Source organism: Catharus ustulatus, chromosome 1 (assembly GCF_009819885.2).
Source record: "Catharus ustulatus isolate bCatUst1 chromosome 1, bCatUst1.pri.v2, whole genome shotgun sequence".
Classification (NCBI taxonomy): Eukaryota; Metazoa; Chordata; class Aves; order Passeriformes; family Turdidae; genus Catharus; species Catharus ustulatus.
This window is the reverse complement of record NC_046221.1, coordinates 55,371,787-55,388,489: the sequence shown is the minus strand read 5'-3', so window position 1 is coordinate 55,388,489 and position 16,703 is coordinate 55,371,787. Positions and strand designations below refer to the sequence as shown.

Sequence of the window (16,703 nt, the reverse complement as noted above, 5' to 3'; positions counted from 1 at the left end):
ATGAGCGCTTCTGCCTGTGACAGCCGGCTCCAGTCACAGCCCCTGTAGCTTGGGTGCTGTCTCTGCTGCTCTCCTGCCATGGCTACCATCTCTTGCAGAGCACCCTCACATCCCTCTCCAAGATGTCCTGCTACGATGTGTGCACCCCAAAAACCAGCGTGGCTGTGCCCCAGCCCATCGCTGAGAGCTGCAACGAGCTGTGCGCCCGCCAGTGTCCCGACTCGTCTGCCTTGATCCAGCCGCCCCCCGTGGTGGTCACCTTCCCCGGCCCCATCCTCACCTCCTTCCCCCAGCAAGCCGTGGTGGGCTCCTCTGGAGCACCGGCCTTTGGCGGCTCCCTGGGGCTGGGCGGCCTCTACGGCGCCGGCGCCACCCAGGCCTCGGGTGGCCTCTGCACCTTTGGCAGAGCCTGCGCTGCTCCCGCCTACAGCCCTTGCGCCCTGCCCCGCTACAGCAAGAAGCTCTGGGACACCTGCGGGCCCTGCTAGAGCCACCACAGCCCAGCCCCATTCCTTGCAGCCGCCTCAGCCCAGCATGGAGAAATTGAGCTCTGCACAAGCTGCCCTGGCCTTCTGCAGCCCATGACACCCGGCCTGCCTGGGTTCTGCCCACTGTCCCTCTTCCCTCCTCTCCTGTCCTGCTTGGTACAATAAAGATTTCCTGCATCCACTTCCTGTCTCTTTGCCTCCTTTTCTAACGTCCTTTCAGCCCCGGAGATGGGGGAGATGCAAGAGTGGGGGGCAAAAGCTGATACTGGGAGTACTGAAAATGAAGTGGAAGGGAACGGTAAAAGGAAGAGGAAAGTGGAAAGAGTTGGTTAAACTGGAGAGAAAAATGGAATTAATGCACAGGTGGAAGGATATGAAGGAGAGCTCTGGGAATGAGGCTGAGATGGAGAAGGGGAAGGAGCTCCAAGCACTCTGTCTGAGAACAGCCGGATCTCACTGATTGTAGACCATGAGACCAGGAGCTCTTGCACGTGTGCAGTAGTGCTAGCAACAGGTGTGGCCCCGGGGCTGGGAGCTCTCCAGGGGCAAAGGCTGCTACAGCTCCAGGCCCTCTGTGCCACCGTGGCTCTGCTAAAGGACCAGGGACAGAAATGAGAAAGAGGCTTCTCCCTTTCTATGCCATGTGCATTGACAAATTTCATTGTCATCAAGTCCTTCCTTTTCCCTTTCTCTGTCTTTGTCTTCCTTCTTTATAGATCTCATTCTCTTTGTTTCTCATCTTCTCCTTCTTCATCACTTTCTTCCCCTTCATCTTGTCCTTCTTCTTCTCGTGTGGGGAGCTAGGCTAAAAGGATAATGCAGGAGGGAGGCCTTTCCAATGACTGCAACTGTACTGATTGCTGAGGAGTGAAAACACCTGTGTGTGGCCAATCAGTTTGGCGGATATGAAGGAGTGGGTTAGCTGGCCGCTAGGTACAGGCACTTGCATTTGGAGCATGAGAATGAGAGTCTGCTGGAGTAAGAGAAGGAATCTGCTGGCTGTGGTGCGACAAGGTAAGGGATGTGCAGTCTTGTAAGGGCCAGATACGGTGAGAAGATGATGTGTGAGGGACAGTCAGGGTTAGGCAGCCAGGAAAGTTCCAGCTTGAGTTTGGGCCGTCATGGAGAGTGAAAGAAGGAGTCAGTGGTATGTGGAGCTGCTGTAAGAGAAAGAATCAGCACTGTGTGAAGCTGCCTATAAAAAATGAAGCCAGAGTTGTCTGAAAGAGGTCAATGGAAGAAGGAAAAAGAGTTACAAAGAATAAAGTTTATAAAGACGGAATATAGAGGTTGCTACAAAAGGACTGTTGGTGATCCCAGTTAAAGGGCTGTTGTTGATAGCAGGTGAGTCCATCTCAACGTAATAATTGAACGTTCTTGTCCTCCTATTTCTTATCCTCAATCTCATTAGTTTTTACTTCTGCTTTTCTTCATTGTCCTTCTACTCCCCCAACCCCTTCCAAATATTCTCTATCTTTTGATTCAATTAACATTCTGATTTCATTTACATCTCCACATTAATGTTCACTCTCCTATTCTCTGCTCTATTTTCTGTTTCCCTTTCAATTTTCCATTTCCTCAGGCCCTCCCTGCATCACTATTTCCTCTCCCACTCTTGCAACTACCCATGCCTGGGATGGTCATGCAAAAAAGAGATAGGAATTGGATGCAGGAAAACTTTATTGTACCAAGAAGGGCAGAAGAGGAGGGGAGAGGGAAGGGGAGCAAGCCAAAGACAGGTTAGGTATCACGGGCTACAGGAGGCCAGGGCAGATTGTGCACAGTTCAACTTCTCCATGCAGGGCTGAGGCGGCTGCAGGGGTTTGGGCTGGGCTGTGGTGGCTCTAGCAGGGCCCGCAGGTGTCCCAGAGCTTCTTGCTGTAGCGGGGCAGGGCGCAAGGGCTGTAGGCGGGAGCAGCGCAGGCTCTGCCAAAGGTGCAGAGGCCACCCGAGGCCTGGGTGGCGCCGGCGCCGTAGAGGCCGCCCAGCCCCAGGGAGCCGCCAAAGGCCGGTGCTCCAGAGGAGCCCACCACGGCTTGCTGGGGGAAGGAGGTGAGGATGGGGCCGGGGAAGGTGACCACCACGGGGGGCGGCTGGATCAAGGCAGACGAGTCGGGACACTGGCGGGCGCACAGCTCGTTGCAGCTCTCAGCGATGGGCTGGGGCACAGCCACGCTGGTTTTTGGGGTGCACAGGTCATAGCAGGACATCTTGGAGAGCGATGCGAGTGTGCTCTGCAAAAGAGGGCGGTCGTGGCAGGACAGCAGCCAAGGCAGCATGCAAGCCACAGGAGCCAATGCTGGAGCAGAGGGCCGCGGGCAGAGGCACTCGCACACTTACCCTTGTCCTCTAGGAGGAGAAGGTGGCCAGGTGAGTGTATGGCCCAGTCTGGCCCAGGCAGGGCTTTTATAGCAGCCCCAGCATTGCTCAGCTCCAGCCAGCCCAATCTGCACAGTGGATACTCCCTGCTGATGCTGACAGCAGTGATGTGTGGCCACTGCCCATCCCTGAATCAGCATCCCACAGGTGTCACCAAGCCCCTCCCTTTGCCCAAGCCATCTTTCCTTCCTGCCACGTCAGATATTGATACCAGGGATGGCACACAGGAATGGGCTCCATTAACACGTGACAGAAGCTGGAGCGTCTCTGGAAGGTGTGCCAAGAGCCTGCACCTTGGACGTGACCTGTTCATTACAGGAGAGCACAGCAGAACCAGACGCCATTTGCCTGGAGTCAGTGCCCAGGAAACTCTTTTACCTTGGCAGCAACACACCTCTTGTGTCCTTCCTGATCTATACATGGAACAAGGAGGAGAGATGTCCGCCTGGCCCAGCCTGATTCCAGACCTGCCCCAACCCTTAGGACCTTTAAAGGCCTTCCTGGAGCCCATTCCTGTCTGGCATCCTGGCTATCAAGCATCTGACGTGGCAGGAAGGATACGATGGCTTGGTCACTGGGAGGTGCTGGGGTGATAACTAGGGGATGCTGATTCAAGCAGGGGCAGCGGTTGCACATCAGTGGTGTCAGTAGCAGAAGCACCAACTGCAGGGAGTGTCTTCTCTGCAAATTGGCCTGGCTGGAGCTGAGCAATGCTGGGGCTTCTATAAAAGCGCTGCCTGGGCCAGACTGGGCCAAACACTCACCTGGCCATCTTCTCCTCCTGAGGAAAAAGGGTAAGTGGATGAGCGCTTCTGCCTGTGACAGCCGGCTCCAGTCACAGCCCCTGTAGCTTGGGTGCTGTCTCTGCTGCTCTCCTGCCATGGCTACCATCTCTTGCAGAGCACCCTCACATCCCTCTCCAAGATGTCCTGCTACGATGTGTGCACCCCAAAAACCAGCGTGGCTGTGCCCCAGCCCATCGCTGAGAGCTGCAACGAGCTGTGCGCCCGCCAGTGTCCCGACTCGTCTGCCTTGATCCAGCCGCCCCCCGTGGTGGTCACCTTCCCCGGCCCCATCCTCACCTCCTTCCCCCAGCAAGCCGTGGTGGGCTCCTCTGGAGCACCGGCCTTTGGCGGCTCCCTGGGGCTGGGCGGCCTCTACGGCGCCGGCGCCACCCAGGCCTCGGGTGGCCTCTGCACCTTTGGCAGAGCCTGCGCTGCTCCCGCCTACAGCCCTTGCGCCCTGCCCCGCTACAGCAAGAAGCTCTGGGACACCTGCGGGCCCTGCTAGAGCCACCACAGCCCAGCCCCATTCCTTGCAGCCGCCTCAGCCCAGCATGGAGAAATTGAGCTCTGCACAAGCTGCCCTGGCCTTCTGCAGCCCATGACACCCGGCCTGCCTGGGTTCTGCCCACTGTCCCTCTTCCCTCCTCTCCTGTCCTGCTTGGTACAATAAAGATTTCCTGCATCCACTTCCTGTCTCTTTGCCTCCTTTTCTAACGTCCTTTCAGCCCCGGAGATGGGGGAGATGCAAGAGTGGGGGGCAAAAGCTGATACTGGGAGTACTGAAAATGAAGTGGAAGGGAACGGTAAAAGGAAGAGGAAAGTGGAAAGAGTTGGTTAAACTGGAGAGAAAAATGGAATTAATGCACAGGTGGAAGGATATGAAGGAGAGCTCTGGGAATGAGGCTGAGATGGAGAAGGGGAAGGAGCTCCAAGCACTCTGTCTGAGAACAGCCGGATCTCACTGATTGTAGACCATGAGACCAGGAGCTCTTGCACGTGTGCAGTAGTGCTAGCAACAGGTGTGGCCCCGGGGCTGGGAGCTCTCCAGGGGCAAAGGCTGCTACAGCTCCAGGCCCTCTGTGCCACCGTGGCTCTGCTAAAGGACCAGGGACAGAAATGAGAAAGAGGCTTCTCCCTTTCTATGCCATGTGCATTGACAAATTTCATTGTCATCAAGTCCTTCCTTTTCCCTTTCTCTGTCTTTGTCTTCCTTCTTTATAGATCTCATTCTCTTTGTTTCTCATCTTCTCCTTCTTCATCACTTTCTTCCCCTTCATCTTGTCCTTCTTCTTCTCGTGTGGGGAGCTAGGCTAAAAGGATAATGCAGGAGGGAGGCCTTTCCAATGACTGCAACTGTACTGATTGCTGAGGAGTGAAAACACCTGTGTGTGGCCAATCAGTTTGGCGGATATGAAGGAGTGGGTTAGCTGGCCGCTAGGTACAGGCACTTGCATTTGGAGCATGAGAATGAGAGTCTGCTGGAGTAAGAGAAGGAATCTGCTGGCTGTGGTGCGACAAGGTAAGGGATGTGCAGTCTTGTAAGGGCCAGATACGGTGAGAAGATGATGTGTGAGGGACAGTCAGGGTTAGGCAGCCAGGAAAGTTCCAGCTTGAGTTTGGGCCGTCATGGAGAGTGAAAGAAGGAGTCAGTGGTATGTGGAGCTGCTGTAAGAGAAAGAATCAGCACTGTGTGAAGCTGCCTATAAAAAATGAAGCCAGAGTTGTCTGAAAGAGGTCAATGGAAGAAGGAAAAAGAGTTACAAAGAATAAAGTTTATAAAGACGGAATATAGAGGTTGCTACAAAAGGACTGTTGGTGATCCCAGTTAAAGGGCTGTTGTTGATAGCAGGTGAGTCCATCTCAACGTAATAATTGAACGTTCTTGTCCTCCTATTTCTTATCCTCAATCTCATTAGTTTTTACTTCTGCTTTTCTTCATTGTCCTTCTACTCCCCCAACCCCTTCCAAATATTCTCTATCTTTTGATTCAATTAACATTCTGATTTCATTTACATCTCCACATTAATGTTCACTCTCCTATTCTCTGCTCTATTTTCTGTTTCCCTTTCAATTTTCCATTTCCTCAGGCCCTCCCTGCATCACTATTTCCTCTCCCACTCTTGCAACTACCCATGCCTGGGATGGTCATGCAAAAAAGAGATAGGAATTGGATGCAGGAAAACTTTATTGTACCAAGAAGGGCAGAAGAGGAGGGGAGAGGGAAGGGGAGCAAGCCAAAGACAGGTTAGGTATCACGGGCTACAGGAGGCCAGGGCAGATTGTGCACAGTTCAACTTCTCCATGCAGGGCTGAGGCGGCTGCAGGGGTTTGGGCTGGGCTGTGGTGGCTCTAGCAGGGCCCGCAGGTGTCCCAGAGCTTCTTGCTGTAGCGGGGCAGGGCGCAAGGGCTGTAGGCGGGAGCAGCGCAGGCTCTGCCAAAGGTGCAGAGGCCACCCGAGGCCTGGGTGGCGCCGGCGCCGTAGAGGCCGCCCAGCCCCAGGGAGCCGCCAAAGGCCGGTGCTCCAGAGGAGCCCACCACGGCTTGCTGGGGGAAGGAGGTGAGGATGGGGCCGGGGAAGGTGACCACCACGGGGGGCGGCTGGATCAAGGCAGACGAGTCGGGACACTGGCGGGCGCACAGCTCGTTGCAGCTCTCAGCGATGGGCTGGGGCACAGCCACGCTGGTTTTTGGGGTGCACAGGTCATAGCAGGACATCTTGGAGAGCGATGCGAGTGTGCTCTGCAAAAGAGGGCGGTCGTGGCAGGACAGCAGCCAAGGCAGCATGCAAGCCACAGGAGCCAATGCTGGAGCAGAGGGCCGCGGGCAGAGGCACTCGCACACTTACCCTTGTCCTCTAGGAGGAGAAGGTGGCCAGGTGAGTGTATGGCCCAGTCTGGCCCAGGCAGGGCTTTTATAGCAGCCCCAGCATTGCTCAGCTCCAGCCAGCCCAATCTGCACAGTGGATACTCCCTGCTGATGCTGACAGCAGTGATGTGTGGCCACTGCCCATCCCTGAATCAGCATCCCACAGGTGTCACCAAGCCCCTCCCTTTGCCCAAGCCATCTTTCCTTCCTGCCACGTCAGATATTGATACCAGGGATGGCACACAGGAATGGGCTCCATTAACACGTGACAGAAGCTGGAGCGTCTCTGGAAGGTGTGCCAAGAGCCTGCACCTTGGACGTGACCTGTTCATTACAGGAGAGCACAGCAGAACCAGACGCCATTTGCCTGGAGTCAGTGCCCAGGAAACTCTTTTACCTTGGCAGCAACACACCTCTTGTGTCCTTCCTGATCTATACATGGAACAAGGAGGAGAGATGTCCGCCTGGCCCAGCCTGATTCCAGACCTGCCCCAACCCTTAGGACCTTTAAAGGCCTTCCTGGAGCCCATTCCTGTCTGGCATCCTGGCTATCAAGCATCTGACGTGGCAGGAAGGATACGATGGCTTGGTCACTGGGAGGTGCTGGGGTGATAACTAGGGGATGCTGATTCAAGCAGGGGCAGCGGTTGCACATCAGTGGTGTCAGTAGCAGAAGCACCAACTGCAGGGAGTGTCTTCTCTGCAAATTGGCCTGGCTGGAGCTGAGCAATGCTGGGGCTTCTATAAAAGCGCTGCCTGGGCCAGACTGGGCCAAACACTCACCTGGCCATCTTCTCCTCCTGAGGAAAAAGGGTAAGTGGATGAGCGCTTCTGCCTGTGACAGCCGGCTCCAGTCACAGCCCCTGTAGCTTGGGTGCTGTCTCTGCTGCTCTCCTGCCATGGCTACCATCTCTTGCAGAGCACCCTCACATCCCTCTCCAAGATGTCCTGCTACGATGTGTGCACCCCAAAAACCAGCGTGGCTGTGCCCCAGCCCATCGCTGAGAGCTGCAACGAGCTGTGCGCCCGCCAGTGTCCCGACTCGTCTGCCTTGATCCAGCCGCCCCCCGTGGTGGTCACCTTCCCCGGCCCCATCCTCACCTCCTTCCCCCAGCAAGCCGTGGTGGGCTCCTCTGGAGCACCGGCCTTTGGCGGCTCCCTGGGGCTGGGCGGCCTCTACGGCGCCGGCGCCACCCAGGCCTCGGGTGGCCTCTGCACCTTTGGCAGAGCCTGCGCTGCTCCCGCCTACAGCCCTTGCGCCCTGCCCCGCTACAGCAAGAAGCTCTGGGACACCTGCGGGCCCTGCTAGAGCCACCACAGCCCAGCCCCATTCCTTGCAGCCGCCTCAGCCCAGCATGGAGAAATTGAGCTCTGCACAAGCTGCCCTGGCCTTCTGCAGCCCATGACACCCGGCCTGCCTGGGTTCTGCCCACTGTCCCTCTTCCCTCCTCTCCTGTCCTGCTTGGTACAATAAAGATTTCCTGCATCCACTTCCTGTCTCTTTGCCTCCTTTTCTAACGTCCTTTCAGCCCCGGAGATGGGGGAGATGCAAGAGTGGGGGGCAAAAGCTGATACTGGGAGTACTGAAAATGAAGTGGAAGGGAACGGTAAAAGGAAGAGGAAAGTGGAAAGAGTTGGTTAAACTGGAGAGAAAAATGGAATTAATGCACAGGTGGAAGGATATGAAGGAGAGCTCTGGGAATGAGGCTGAGATGGAGAAGGGGAAGGAGCTCCAAGCACTCTGTCTGAGAACAGCCGGATCTCACTGATTGTAGACCATGAGACCAGGAGCTCTTGCACGTGTGCAGTAGTGCTAGCAACAGGTGTGGCCCCGGGGCTGGGAGCTCTCCAGGGGCAAAGGCTGCTACAGCTCCAGGCCCTCTGTGCCACCGTGGCTCTGCTAAAGGACCAGGGACAGAAATGAGAAAGAGGCTTCTCCCTTTCTATGCCATGTGCATTGACAAATTTCATTGTCATCAAGTCCTTCCTTTTCCCTTTCTCTGTCTTTGTCTTCCTTCTTTATAGATCTCATTCTCTTTGTTTCTCATCTTCTCCTTCTTCATCACTTTCTTCCCCTTCATCTTGTCCTTCTTCTTCTCGTGTGGGGAGCTAGGCTAAAAGGATAATGCAGGAGGGAGGCCTTTCCAATGACTGCAACTGTACTGATTGCTGAGGAGTGAAAACACCTGTGTGTGGCCAATCAGTTTGGCGGATATGAAGGAGTGGGTTAGCTGGCCGCTAGGTACAGGCACTTGCATTTGGAGCATGAGAATGAGAGTCTGCTGGAGTAAGAGAAGGAATCTGCTGGCTGTGGTGCGACAAGGTAAGGGATGTGCAGTCTTGTAAGGGCCAGATACGGTGAGAAGATGATGTGTGAGGGACAGTCAGGGTTAGGCAGCCAGGAAAGTTCCAGCTTGAGTTTGGGCCGTCATGGAGAGTGAAAGAAGGAGTCAGTGGTATGTGGAGCTGCTGTAAGAGAAAGAATCAGCACTGTGTGAAGCTGCCTATAAAAAATGAAGCCAGAGTTGTCTGAAAGAGGTCAATGGAAGAAGGAAAAAGAGTTACAAAGAATAAAGTTTATAAAGACGGAATATAGAGGTTGCTACAAAAGGACTGTTGGTGATCCCAGTTAAAGGGCTGTTGTTGATAGCAGGTGAGTCCATCTCAACGTAATAATTGAACGTTCTTGTCCTCCTATTTCTTATCCTCAATCTCATTAGTTTTTACTTCTGCTTTTCTTCATTGTCCTTCTACTCCCCCAACCCCTTCCAAATATTCTCTATCTTTTGATTCAATTAACATTCTGATTTCATTTACATCTCCACATTAATGTTCACTCTCCTATTCTCTGCTCTATTTTCTGTTTCCCTTTCAATTTTCCATTTCCTCAGGCCCTCCCTGCATCACTATTTCCTCTCCCACTCTTGCAACTACCCATGCCTGGGATGGTCATGCAAAAAAGAGATAGGAATTGGATGCAGGAAAACTTTATTGTACCAAGAAGGGCAGAAGAGGAGGGGAGAGGGAAGGGGAGCAAGCCAAAGACAGGTTAGGTATCACGGGCTACAGGAGGCCAGGGCAGATTGTGCACAGTTCAACTTCTCCATGCAGGGCTGAGGCGGCTGCAGGGGTTTGGGCTGGGCTGTGGTGGCTCTAGCAGGGCCCGCAGGTGTCCCAGAGCTTCTTGCTGTAGCGGGGCAGGGCGCAAGGGCTGTAGGCGGGAGCAGCGCAGGCTCTGCCAAAGGTGCAGAGGCCACCCGAGGCCTGGGTGGCGCCGGCGCCGTAGAGGCCGCCCAGCCCCAGGGAGCCGCCAAAGGCCGGTGCTCCAGAGGAGCCCACCACGGCTTGCTGGGGGAAGGAGGTGAGGATGGGGCCGGGGAAGGTGACCACCACGGGGGGCGGCTGGATCAAGGCAGACGAGTCGGGACACTGGCGGGCGCACAGCTCGTTGCAGCTCTCAGCGATGGGCTGGGGCACAGCCACGCTGGTTTTTGGGGTGCACAGGTCATAGCAGGACATCTTGGAGAGCGATGCGAGTGTGCTCTGCAAAAGAGGGCGGTCGTGGCAGGACAGCAGCCAAGGCAGCATGCAAGCCACAGGAGCCAATGCTGGAGCAGAGGGCCGCGGGCAGAGGCACTCGCACACTTACCCTTGTCCTCTAGGAGGAGAAGGTGGCCAGGTGAGTGTATGGCCCAGTCTGGCCCAGGCAGGGCTTTTATAGCAGCCCCAGCATTGCTCAGCTCCAGCCAGCCCAATCTGCACAGTGGATACTCCCTGCTGATGCTGACAGCAGTGATGTGTGGCCACTGCCCATCCCTGAATCAGCATCCCACAGGTGTCACCAAGCCCCTCCCTTTGCCCAAGCCATCTTTCCTTCCTGCCACGTCAGATATTGATACCAGGGATGGCACACAGGAATGGGCTCCATTAACACGTGACAGAAGCTGGAGCGTCTCTGGAAGGTGTGCCAAGAGCCTGCACCTTGGACGTGACCTGTTCATTACAGGAGAGCACAGCAGAACCAGACGCCATTTGCCTGGAGTCAGTGCCCAGGAAACTCTTTTACCTTGGCAGCAACACACCTCTTGTGTCCTTCCTGATCTATACATGGAACAAGGAGGAGAGATGTCCGCCTGGCCCAGCCTGATTCCAGACCTGCCCCAACCCTTAGGACCTTTAAAGGCCTTCCTGGAGCCCATTCCTGTCTGGCATCCTGGCTATCAAGCATCTGACGTGGCAGGAAGGATACGATGGCTTGGTCACTGGGAGGTGCTGGGGTGATAACTAGGGGATGCTGATTCAAGCAGGGGCAGCGGTTGCACATCAGTGGTGTCAGTAGCAGAAGCACCAACTGCAGGGAGTGTCTTCTCTGCAAATTGGCCTGGCTGGAGCTGAGCAATGCTGGGGCTTCTATAAAAGCGCTGCCTGGGCCAGACTGGGCCAAACACTCACCTGGCCATCTTCTCCTCCTGAGGAAAAAGGGTAAGTGGATGAGCGCTTCTGCCTGTGACAGCCGGCTCCAGTCACAGCCCCTGTAGCTTGGGTGCTGTCTCTGCTGCTCTCCTGCCATGGCTACCATCTCTTGCAGAGCACCCTCACATCCCTCTCCAAGATGTCCTGCTACGATGTGTGCACCCCAAAAACCAGCGTGGCTGTGCCCCAGCCCATCGCTGAGAGCTGCAACGAGCTGTGCGCCCGCCAGTGTCCCGACTCGTCTGCCTTGATCCAGCCGCCCCCCGTGGTGGTCACCTTCCCCGGCCCCATCCTCACCTCCTTCCCCCAGCAAGCCGTGGTGGGCTCCTCTGGAGCACCGGCCTTTGGCGGCTCCCTGGGGCTGGGCGGCCTCTACGGCGCCGGCGCCACCCAGGCCTCGGGTGGCCTCTGCACCTTTGGCAGAGCCTGCGCTGCTCCCGCCTACAGCCCTTGCGCCCTGCCCCGCTACAGCAAGAAGCTCTGGGACACCTGCGGGCCCTGCTAGAGCCACCACAGCCCAGCCCCATTCCTTGCAGCCGCCTCAGCCCAGCATGGAGAAATTGAGCTCTGCACAAGCTGCCCTGGCCTTCTGCAGCCCATGACACCCGGCCTGCCTGGGTTCTGCCCACTGTCCCTCTTCCCTCCTCTCCTGTCCTGCTTGGTACAATAAAGATTTCCTGCATCCACTTCCTGTCTCTTTGCCTCCTTTTCTAACGTCCTTTCAGCCCCGGAGATGGGGGAGATGCAAGAGTGGGGGGCAAAAGCTGATACTGGGAGTACTGAAAATGAAGTGGAAGGGAACGGTAAAAGGAAGAGGAAAGTGGAAAGAGTTGGTTAAACTGGAGAGAAAAATGGAATTAATGCACAGGTGGAAGGATATGAAGGAGAGCTCTGGGAATGAGGCTGAGATGGAGAAGGGGAAGGAGCTCCAAGCACTCTGTCTGAGAACAGCCGGATCTCACTGATTGTAGACCATGAGACCAGGAGCTCTTGCACGTGTGCAGTAGTGCTAGCAACAGGTGTGGCCCCGGGGCTGGGAGCTCTCCAGGGGCAAAGGCTGCTACAGCTCCAGGCCCTCTGTGCCACCGTGGCTCTGCTAAAGGACCAGGGACAGAAATGAGAAAGAGGCTTCTCCCTTTCTATGCCATGTGCATTGACAAATTTCATTGTCATCAAGTCCTTCCTTTTCCCTTTCTCTGTCTTTGTCTTCCTTCTTTATAGATCTCATTCTCTTTGTTTCTCATCTTCTCCTTCTTCATCACTTTCTTCCCCTTCATCTTGTCCTTCTTCTTCTCGTGTGGGGAGCTAGGCTAAAAGGATAATGCAGGAGGGAGGCCTTTCCAATGACTGCAACTGTACTGATTGCTGAGGAGTGAAAACACCTGTGTGTGGCCAATCAGTTTGGCGGATATGAAGGAGTGGGTTAGCTGGCCGCTAGGTACAGGCACTTGCATTTGGAGCATGAGAATGAGAGTCTGCTGGAGTAAGAGAAGGAATCTGCTGGCTGTGGTGCGACAAGGTAAGGGATGTGCAGTCTTGTAAGGGCCAGATACGGTGAGAAGATGATGTGTGAGGGACAGTCAGGGTTAGGCAGCCAGGAAAGTTCCAGCTTGAGTTTGGGCCGTCATGGAGAGTGAAAGAAGGAGTCAGTGGTATGTGGAGCTGCTGTAAGAGAAAGAATCAGCACTGTGTGAAGCTGCCTATAAAAAATGAAGCCAGAGTTGTCTGAAAGAGGTCAATGGAAGAAGGAAAAAGAGTTACAAAGAATAAAGTTTATAAAGACGGAATATAGAGGTTGCTACAAAAGGACTGTTGGTGATCCCAGTTAAAGGGCTGTTGTTGATAGCAGGTGAGTCCATCTCAACGTAATAATTGAACGTTCTTGTCCTCCTATTTCTTATCCTCAATCTCATTAGTTTTTACTTCTGCTTTTCTTCATTGTCCTTCTACTCCCCCAACCCCTTCCAAATATTCTCTATCTTTTGATTCAATTAACATTCTGATTTCATTTACATCTCCACATTAATGTTCACTCTCCTATTCTCTGCTCTATTTTCTGTTTCCCTTTCAATTTTCCATTTCCTCAGGCCCTCCCTGCATCACTATTTCCTCTCCCACTCTTGCAACTACCCATGCCTGGGATGGTCATGCAAAAAAGAGATAGGAATTGGATGCAGGAAAACTTTATTGTACCAAGAAGGGCAGAAGAGGAGGGGAGAGGGAAGGGGAGCAAGCCAAAGACAGGTTAGGTATCACGGGCTACAGGAGGCCAGGGCAGATTGTGCACAGTTCAACTTCTCCATGCAGGGCTGAGGCGGCTGCAGGGGTTTGGGCTGGGCTGTGGTGGCTCTAGCAGGGCCCGCAGGTGTCCCAGAGCTTCTTGCTGTAGCGGGGCAGGGCGCAAGGGCTGTAGGCGGGAGCAGCGCAGGCTCTGCCAAAGGTGCAGAGGCCACCCGAGGCCTGGGTGGCGCCGGCGCCGTAGAGGCCGCCCAGCCCCAGGGAGCCGCCAAAGGCCGGTGCTCCAGAGGAGCCCACCACGGCTTGCTGGGGGAAGGAGGTGAGGATGGGGCCGGGGAAGGTGACCACCACGGGGGGCGGCTGGATCAAGGCAGACGAGTCGGGACACTGGCGGGCGCACAGCTCGTTGCAGCTCTCAGCGATGGGCTGGGGCACAGCCACGCTGGTTTTTGGGGTGCACAGGTCATAGCAGGACATCTTGGAGAGCGATGCGAGTGTGCTCTGCAAAAGAGGGCGGTCGTGGCAGGACAGCAGCCAAGGCAGCATGCAAGCCACAGGAGCCAATGCTGGAGCAGAGGGCCGCGGGCAGAGGCACTCGCACACTTACCCTTGTCCTCTAGGAGGAGAAGGTGGCCAGGTGAGTGTATGGCCCAGTCTGGCCCAGGCAGGGCTTTTATAGCAGCCCCAGCATTGCTCAGCTCCAGCCAGCCCAATCTGCACAGTGGATACTCCCTGCTGATGCTGACAGCAGTGATGTGTGGCCACTGCCCATCCCTGAATCAGCATCCCACAGGTGTCACCAAGCCCCTCCCTTTGCCCAAGCCATCTTTCCTTCCTGCCACGTCAGATATTGATACCAGGGATGGCACACAGGAATGGGCTCCATTAACACGTGACAGAAGCTGGAGCGTCTCTGGAAGGTGTGCCAAGAGCCTGCACCTTGGACGTGACCTGTTCATTACAGGAGAGCACAGCAGAACCAGACGCCATTTGCCTGGAGTCAGTGCCCAGGAAACTCTTTTACCTTGGCAGCAACATACCTCTTGTGTCCTTCCTGATCTATACATGGAACAAGGAGGAGAGATGTCCGCCTGGCCCAGCCTGATTCCAGACCTGCCCCAACCCTTAGGACCTTTAAAGGCCTTCCTGGAGCCCATTCCTGTCTGGCATCCTGGCTATCAAGCATCTGACGTGGCAGGAAGGATACGATGGCTTGGTCACTGGGAGGTGCTGGGGTGATAACTAGGGGATGCTGATTCAAGCAGGGGCAGCGGTTGCACATCAGTGGTGTCAGTAGCAGAAGCACCAACTGCAGGGAGTGTCTTCTCTGCAAATTGGCCTGGCTGGAGCTGAGCAATGCTGGGGCTTCTATAAAAGCGCTGCCTGGGCCAGACTGGGCCAAACACTCACCTGGCCATCTTCTCCTCCTGAGGAAAAAGGGTAAGTGGATGAGCGCTTCTGCCTGTGACAGCCGGCTCCAGTCACAGCCCCTGTAGCTTGGGTGCTGTCTCTGCTGCTCTCCTGCCATGGCTACCATCTCTTGCAGAGCACCCTCACATCCCTCTCCAAGATGTCCTGCTACGATGTGTGCACCCCAAAAACCAGCGTGGCTGTGCCCCAGCCCATCGCTGAGAGCTGCAACGAGCTGTGCGCCCGCCAGTGTCCCGACTCGTCTGCCTTGATCCAGCCGCCCCCCGTGGTGGTCACCTTCCCCGGCCCCATCCTCACCTCCTTCCCCCAGCAAGCCGTGGTGGGCTCCTCTGGAGCACCGGCCTTTGGCGGCTCCCTGGGGCTGGGCGGCCTCTACGGCGCCGGCGCCACCCAGGCCTCGGGTGGCCTCTGCACCTTTGGCAGAGCCTGCGCTGCTCCCGCCTACAGCCCTTGCGCCCTGCCCCGCTACAGCAAGAAGCTCTGGGACACCTGCGGGCCCTGCTAGAGCCACCACAGCCCAGCCCCATTCCTTGCAGCCGCCTCAGCCCAGCATGGAGAAATTGAGCTCTGCACAAGCTGCCCTGGCCTTCTGCAGCCCATGACACCCGGCCTGCCTGGGTTCTGCCCACTGTCCCTCTTCCCTCCTCTCCTGTCCTGCTTGGTACAATAAAGATTTCCTGCATCCACTTCCTGTCTCTTTGCCTCCTTTTCTAACGTCCTTTCAGCCCCGGAGATGGGGGAGATGCAAGAGTGGGGGGCAAAAGCTGATACTGGGAGTACTGAAAATGAAGTGGAAGGGAACGGTAAAAGGAAGAGGAAAGTGGAAAGAGTTGGTTAAACTGGAGAGAAAAATGGAATTAATGCACAGGTGGAAGGATATGAAGGAGAGCTCTGGGAATGAGGCTGAGATGGAGAAGGGGAAGGAGCTCCAAGCACTCTGTCTGAGAACAGCCGGATCTCACTGATTGTAGACCATGAGACCAGGAGCTCTTGCACGTGTGCAGTAGTGCTAGCAACAGGTGTGGCCCCGGGGCTGGGAGCTCTCCAGGGGCAAAGGCTGCTACAGCTCCAGGCCCTCTGTGCCACCGTGGCTCTGCTAAAGGACCAGGGACAGAAATGAGAAAGAGGCTTCTCCCTTTCTATGCCATGTGCATTGACAAATTTCATTGTCATCAAGTCCTTCCTTTTCCCTTTCTCTGTCTTTGTCTTCCTTCTTTATAGATCTCATTCTCTTTGTTTCTCATCTTCTCCTTCTTCATCACTTTCTTCCCCTTCATCTTGTCCTTCTTCTTCTCGTGTGGGGAGCTAGGCTAAAAGGATAATGCAGGAGGGAGGCCTTTCCAATGACTGCAACTGTACTGATTGCTGAGGAGTGAAAACACCTGTGTGTGGCCAATCAGTTTGGCGGATATGAAGGAGTGGGTTAGCTGGCCGCTAGGTACAGGCACTTGCATTTGGAGCATGAGAATGAGAGTCTGCTGGAGTAAGAGAAGGAATCTGCTGGCTGTGGTGCGACAAGGTAAGGGATGTGCAGTCTTGTAAGGGCCAGATACGGTGAGAAGATGATGTGTGAGGGACAGTCAGGGTTAGGCAGCCAGGAAAGTTCCAGCTTGAGTTTGGGCCGTCATGGAGAGTGAAAGAAGGAGTCAGTGGTATGTGGAGCTGCTGTAAGAGAAAGAATCAGCACTGTGTGAAGCTGCCTATAAAAAATGAAGCCAGAGTTGTCTGAAAGAGGTCAATGGAAGAAGGAAAAAGAGTTACAAAGAATAAAGTTTATAAAGACGGAATATAGAGGTTGCTACAAAAGGACTGTTGGTGATCCCAGTTAAAGGGCTGTTGTTGATAGCAGGTGAGTCCATCTCAACGTAATAATTGAACGTTCTTGTCCTCCTATTTCTTATCCTCAATCTCATTAGTTTTTACTTCTGCTTTTCTTCATTGTCCTTCTACTCCCCCAACCCCTTCCAAATATTCTCTATCTTTTGATTCAATTAACATTCTGATTTCATTTACATCTCCACATTAATGTTCACTCTCCTATTCT

At 54.9% G+C, this 16,703-nt stretch overlaps 9 protein-coding genes across 9 annotated transcripts; 5 read left to right on the top strand and 4 right to left on the bottom strand.

Annotated features, from left to right (window-relative positions):
* The first annotated feature begins 122 nt into the window (after window positions 1-122).
* LOC117007756 (scale keratin-like) lies at window positions 123-488 on the top strand. Its single transcript, XM_033081090.2, has one exon. The coding sequence runs from the start codon at window positions 123-125 to the stop codon at window positions 486-488; it is 366 nt and encodes a 121-aa protein (XP_032936981.1).
* A 1,844-nt stretch (window positions 489-2,332) lies between these two features.
* Window positions 2,333-2,698, bottom strand: LOC117004879 (scale keratin-like). The gene has a single exon (XM_033076011.1). The coding sequence runs from the start codon at window positions 2,696-2,698 to the stop codon at window positions 2,333-2,335; it is 366 nt and encodes a 121-aa protein (XP_032931902.1).
* A 1,093-nt stretch (window positions 2,699-3,791) lies between these two features.
* Window positions 3,792-4,157, top strand: LOC117007295 (scale keratin-like). Its single transcript, XM_033080326.2, has one exon. It carries the CDS (start codon window positions 3,792-3,794, stop codon window positions 4,155-4,157), a length of 366 nt encoding a protein of 121 aa, XP_032936217.1.
* A 1,844-nt stretch (window positions 4,158-6,001) lies between these two features.
* LOC117004873 (scale keratin-like) lies at window positions 6,002-6,367 on the bottom strand. The gene has a single exon (XM_033075997.1). The coding sequence runs from the start codon at window positions 6,365-6,367 to the stop codon at window positions 6,002-6,004; it is 366 nt and encodes a 121-aa protein (XP_032931888.1).
* Window positions 6,368-7,460: 1,093 nt separating this feature from the next.
* On the top strand, window positions 7,461-7,826 carry LOC117006591 (scale keratin-like). The gene has a single exon (XM_033079125.2). It carries the CDS (start codon window positions 7,461-7,463, stop codon window positions 7,824-7,826), a length of 366 nt encoding a protein of 121 aa, XP_032935016.1.
* Window positions 7,827-9,670: 1,844 nt separating this feature from the next.
* On the bottom strand, window positions 9,671-10,036 carry LOC117004886 (scale keratin-like). Its single transcript, XM_033076023.1, has one exon. It carries the CDS (start codon window positions 10,034-10,036, stop codon window positions 9,671-9,673), a length of 366 nt encoding a protein of 121 aa, XP_032931914.1.
* Window positions 10,037-11,129: 1,093 nt separating this feature from the next.
* LOC117006285 (scale keratin-like) lies at window positions 11,130-11,495 on the top strand. The gene has a single exon (XM_033078662.2). The coding sequence runs from the start codon at window positions 11,130-11,132 to the stop codon at window positions 11,493-11,495; it is 366 nt and encodes a 121-aa protein (XP_032934553.1).
* A 1,844-nt stretch (window positions 11,496-13,339) lies between these two features.
* LOC117004699 (scale keratin-like) lies at window positions 13,340-13,705 on the bottom strand. The gene has a single exon (XM_033075724.1). It carries the CDS (start codon window positions 13,703-13,705, stop codon window positions 13,340-13,342), a length of 366 nt encoding a protein of 121 aa, XP_032931615.1.
* Window positions 13,706-14,798: 1,093 nt separating this feature from the next.
* Window positions 14,799-15,164, top strand: LOC117006274 (scale keratin-like). The gene has a single exon (XM_033078653.2). The coding sequence runs from the start codon at window positions 14,799-14,801 to the stop codon at window positions 15,162-15,164; it is 366 nt and encodes a 121-aa protein (XP_032934544.1).
* The last annotated feature ends 1,539 nt before the right edge of the window (window positions 15,165-16,703 follow it).

Excerpts from the sequence above, each read along its gene's own strand:
- LOC117007756 (XM_033081090.2), top strand. The coding sequence starts at position 123 with ATGTCCTGCTACGATGTGTGCACCCCAAAAACCAGCGTGGCTGTGCCC.
- LOC117004879 (XM_033076011.1), bottom strand. The coding sequence starts at position 2,698 with ATGTCCTGCTATGACCTGTGCACCCCAAAAACCAGCGTGGCTGTGCCC.
- LOC117007295 (XM_033080326.2), top strand. The coding sequence starts at position 3,792 with ATGTCCTGCTACGATGTGTGCACCCCAAAAACCAGCGTGGCTGTGCCC.
- LOC117004873 (XM_033075997.1), bottom strand. The coding sequence starts at position 6,367 with ATGTCCTGCTATGACCTGTGCACCCCAAAAACCAGCGTGGCTGTGCCC.
- LOC117006591 (XM_033079125.2), top strand. The coding sequence starts at position 7,461 with ATGTCCTGCTACGATGTGTGCACCCCAAAAACCAGCGTGGCTGTGCCC.
- LOC117004886 (XM_033076023.1), bottom strand. The coding sequence starts at position 10,036 with ATGTCCTGCTATGACCTGTGCACCCCAAAAACCAGCGTGGCTGTGCCC.
- LOC117006285 (XM_033078662.2), top strand. The coding sequence starts at position 11,130 with ATGTCCTGCTACGATGTGTGCACCCCAAAAACCAGCGTGGCTGTGCCC.
- LOC117004699 (XM_033075724.1), bottom strand. The coding sequence starts at position 13,705 with ATGTCCTGCTATGACCTGTGCACCCCAAAAACCAGCGTGGCTGTGCCC.
- LOC117006274 (XM_033078653.2), top strand. The coding sequence starts at position 14,799 with ATGTCCTGCTACGATGTGTGCACCCCAAAAACCAGCGTGGCTGTGCCC.